Source organism: Rana temporaria, chromosome 3 (genome assembly GCF_905171775.1).
Source record: "Rana temporaria chromosome 3, aRanTem1.1, whole genome shotgun sequence".
Lineage (NCBI taxonomy): Eukaryota > Metazoa > Chordata > Amphibia > Anura > Ranidae > Rana > Rana temporaria.
The window spans coordinates 131,324,431-131,326,609 of NC_053491.1; the positions used below are offsets into that span (position 1 = coordinate 131,324,431).

The 2,179-nt window shown below is 42.9% G+C and overlaps 1 protein-coding gene across 1 annotated transcript; it reads right to left on the reverse strand.

Annotated features, from left to right (window-relative positions):
• Positions 1-741: 741 nt before the first annotated feature.
• On the reverse strand, positions 742-1,361 carry LOC120930312 (dolichyl-diphosphooligosaccharide--protein glycosyltransferase subunit dad1). The gene has a single exon (XM_040341523.1). The coding sequence runs from the start codon at positions 1,300-1,302 to the stop codon at positions 961-963; it is 342 nt and encodes a 113-aa protein (XP_040197457.1). The 5' UTR covers positions 1,303-1,361; the 3' UTR covers positions 742-960.
• Between the last annotated feature and the right edge of the window lie 818 nt (positions 1,362-2,179).

Here is a 2,179-nt window from a genome sequence, read left to right on the forward strand (position 1 = left end):
AGTTTTGGATATGGTGGAGGGGTATTAGAACACCTATTAGGCTTTTACTGCTGTCTGTGCCCTCATTAGTGAGATTCACGCTCTCTATTTGTCCTGTTTACTATTATCATAGAAAGTAAAATGAAAGAAAATCACACATTATTGGTTGTCCCCAAAAAAAGTAATAGAGGGGAAATTTTCCAATGGGTACACTAGTCCTGGTGACCTGGCGGACCCCAAGGGATTCCCTTAACGTGCAAGGATTTCCTCTCACTTCCAGTTTTGGCAATGGGACAAGAAGTAAATGTAAATCTCCCTAATGGGACACCAATGGCAAAAAAGAAAAAAAACTTGATAGGGGTTACTCTATCCAAAAAAAAAAAAATGTGCCCTTAGTAACACTTTAACTGCTTGCCGACCAACCGCCGCAGTTATACGGCGGCAGGTCGGCTCTGCTGGGTGAGATCACGTAGATCTACGTCATCTCGCCGCTCAGCCAATAGGGTGCCGACGCGTGTGCCCAGCGGGCGCGATCACCGACGGGCACCCGCGATCGCTCGTTACAGAGCGAGAACCGGGAGATGTGTTTGCCCCGGGCCTGTCAGGGGGAGAAATTACTTATCGTCTGTTCATACAATGTATGAATAGCGATCTGTCATTTCCCCATGTCAGTCCCACCCCCCCTTCAGGTAGAACACACCCAGGGAACATAATTAACCTCTTCCTCGCCCCCTAGTGTTAACCCCTTCCCTGCCAGTGGCATTTTTTTTTATACGAAAGCCACATTTTTATTGACCAAGTCTCTAATCTCAGACCATACAAGGCTCAGTGTTCACCCCCAAATGAAACAAAAATGTAATGCATGGTCACAGTCCCAGAAAACCAATAATGACTCTTCTTGATACTAGGCAACATGTAAACCTCCTTCAACCAAAAAAAGAAAATCCCAGGAAACTGACAAACAAAAGGGGGGGACAAATTTCATCCAACAAAGTTTATAACAACCAGGTGAAGAATTGTGTTGGCGAAGAGAAAATCTGCAAAGGCTCTTTCTGGAGAGATTCCCAGGAAATCTCCTTTATTTTGGGGGTTAATCTGGATTCTTAGACACACGGCCAGGATGAAGGAGCCCACACAGGAGGTGAAGCCGGACAGGAAGGAGTTGAAGGGGAATGTGCCCACCAGAAGGCGGTACAGGAACTGCATGGCTCCGGTCAGCAGGATGTACAGCAAATAGGCATCCAGCAGCTTGAGCTTCTGTGAGGTGGAGCTGACATATTCCTCCAAGAAGCGGGACACCACGGACAGAACGGACACCGACATGACTGCAGAGGACCGGAGCCGGGAAGAGAGATGCCGGAAGCAGCAAACCGGAAACACTGGTCCTGCCAGTGGCATTTTTATAGTAATCAATGCATTTTTATAGCACTAATCACTATAAAAATGCCAATGGTCCCAAAAATGTGTCAAAAGTGTCCGTCATAATGTCGCAGTACCAATAAAAATCGCTTTATCGCCGCCATTACTAGTAAAAAAAAATATTAATAAAAATGCCATAAAACTATCCCCTATTTTGTAAACGCTATAACTTTTGCGCAAACCAATCTATAAACGCTTATTGCGATTTTTTTTACGAAAAATATGTAGAAGAATACGTATCGGCCTTAACTGAGGAAAATATTTTTTTTATATATTTTTGGGGGATATTTATTATAGCAAAAAGTAAAAAATATTATTTTTTTTCAAAATTGTCGCTTTATTTTTGTTCATAGCGCAAAAAATAAAAACGCAGAGGTGATCAAATACCACCAAAAGAAAGCTCTATTTGTGGGAAAAAAAGGGCACAATTGTCAGTTAAAGCGATGCAGTGCCGAATCTCAAAAAGTGGCCCGGTCATTGACCAGCAATATGGTCCGGGGCTTAAGTGGTTTAAAGCAGCCTTTCCCAATCTTTTCAACACCGAGGAACCCTTGAAATAGTTTTCCAGGCTCAGGAAACCCCTGCTAAAAATTCCACTATCTGATATATTAGTGTGATGGTCAGTGGGAAGAATTACCCCATATAGATGGCTAAAAAGATCAATAATGTCAGTGGGAACTTGTCAGTGGGAAGATATCTATGAAAAAGTAAAGTATCCCCACTACCTATATCATGTTCTAAGATGGGATTAGATGCTATACACCAAACTGGCCTTTATTTA